At 61.4% G+C, this 1,049-nt stretch overlaps 1 protein-coding gene across 1 annotated transcript in view; it reads left to right on the forward strand.

The window, feature by feature from the left end:
- Window positions 1-990: 990 nt before the first annotated feature.
- Window positions 991-1,049, forward strand: part of SLC6A18 (solute carrier family 6 (neutral amino acid transporter), member 18) — a 15,325-nt gene continuing 15,266 nt past the window's right edge. Inside the window, exon 1 of the mRNA XM_010857135.1 lies at window positions 991-1,043. Coding sequence (XP_010855437.1) covers window positions 991-1,043 — 53 coding nt within the window. The remainder of the gene's footprint in view (window positions 1,044-1,049) is intronic.

The raw sequence follows: 1,049 nt of genomic DNA on the forward strand, positions 1-1,049 counted from the left end.
CCAAGCCCCTCCCCATGCCTGGCATCACCCCACCCTGCCACCCTCCCAGGGAACCCCTTGGGGATGCAGGTCGCCACCCCACCACAGCTCATAGTGGGCTCACACTGGCAAGGATTCCTGGGCTAGGGGCTGGGGAAGGCCAGGGGAGGGGAGGTCTTCTGGAACTCATCTGGACATCCTCTGCAGAGGAGCACTGTGAGCCAGCTGGAAGGGGAGCACCGGGAGCCAGACAGAAGGGGAGCACTGGGAGCCAGGTGGAAAGGTCACATTCAGGCCATCTGAGAGGTCTGGACATCTTTGGAAAATAACTGGCTTAAAAGTAAACATAGCACCTGTCCTGGCAGCCCTACTTGGGCATTCACCCATGTCCACGCAAAATCCCGTTGCAGATGTTCATTGCAGCTCTTCCTCACGACCACCCTGGTCAGTGCATGGGGGACACAGCACCCCACAGGCCATATAACCACCCGCCAGGCGGGTCTCCAGAGACCAAGGCCTGTAGCCCAGCTCACACCGCTTACACAACGTCCCTCTCCGGGGAGGGAGAGCAGAAGCAGGCCGTCGGGGGTGCGGCCACATGAGGGACAGGGCCCCTCCTGGGATGGCCGTGTCCACTGCGTCAGCCGTGATGCTGGTAGATGCCTGCAGGGTGCCTAGTGGGGGCCCATGGGTGCTCGGAACTGCTCCTGACAGCCACACGTGAGCCAGCAGTTATTCCAGGAAGTTTATTAAAAGTGAACAACATCCATGGAACAGGTAAGTGGGCCCCAGCCTCAGAACCCCTGAGCTTCTCGCGTTGGTGATGGCGGCCACAGACGTTGGGCAGGAGTGGGCGGGGAGGGTCCGGGGTCGGGAGGGGCACGCAGTTGGAGGGGGCTGTTACCGATTAACCAGCTCCACTGGTTTTCCTTTAAATCACAAAAAAGCACACCCACAGGGCAGAAGACTGGCAACTTCCTACCGCTGTGGAGGCTCTGGGCTGTGGCAGGCATGGCGCGCACCCCAGGGCCCGACCAACCTGTGGATGGCGGCGGGGAGGAGCGGCCAGC

Source organism: Bison bison, unplaced genomic scaffold, assembly GCF_000754665.1.
Source record: "Bison bison bison isolate TAMUID 2011002044 unplaced genomic scaffold, Bison_UMD1.0 scf7180017864377, whole genome shotgun sequence".
NCBI classification, from domain to species: Eukaryota; Metazoa; Chordata; class Mammalia; order Artiodactyla; family Bovidae; genus Bison; species Bison bison.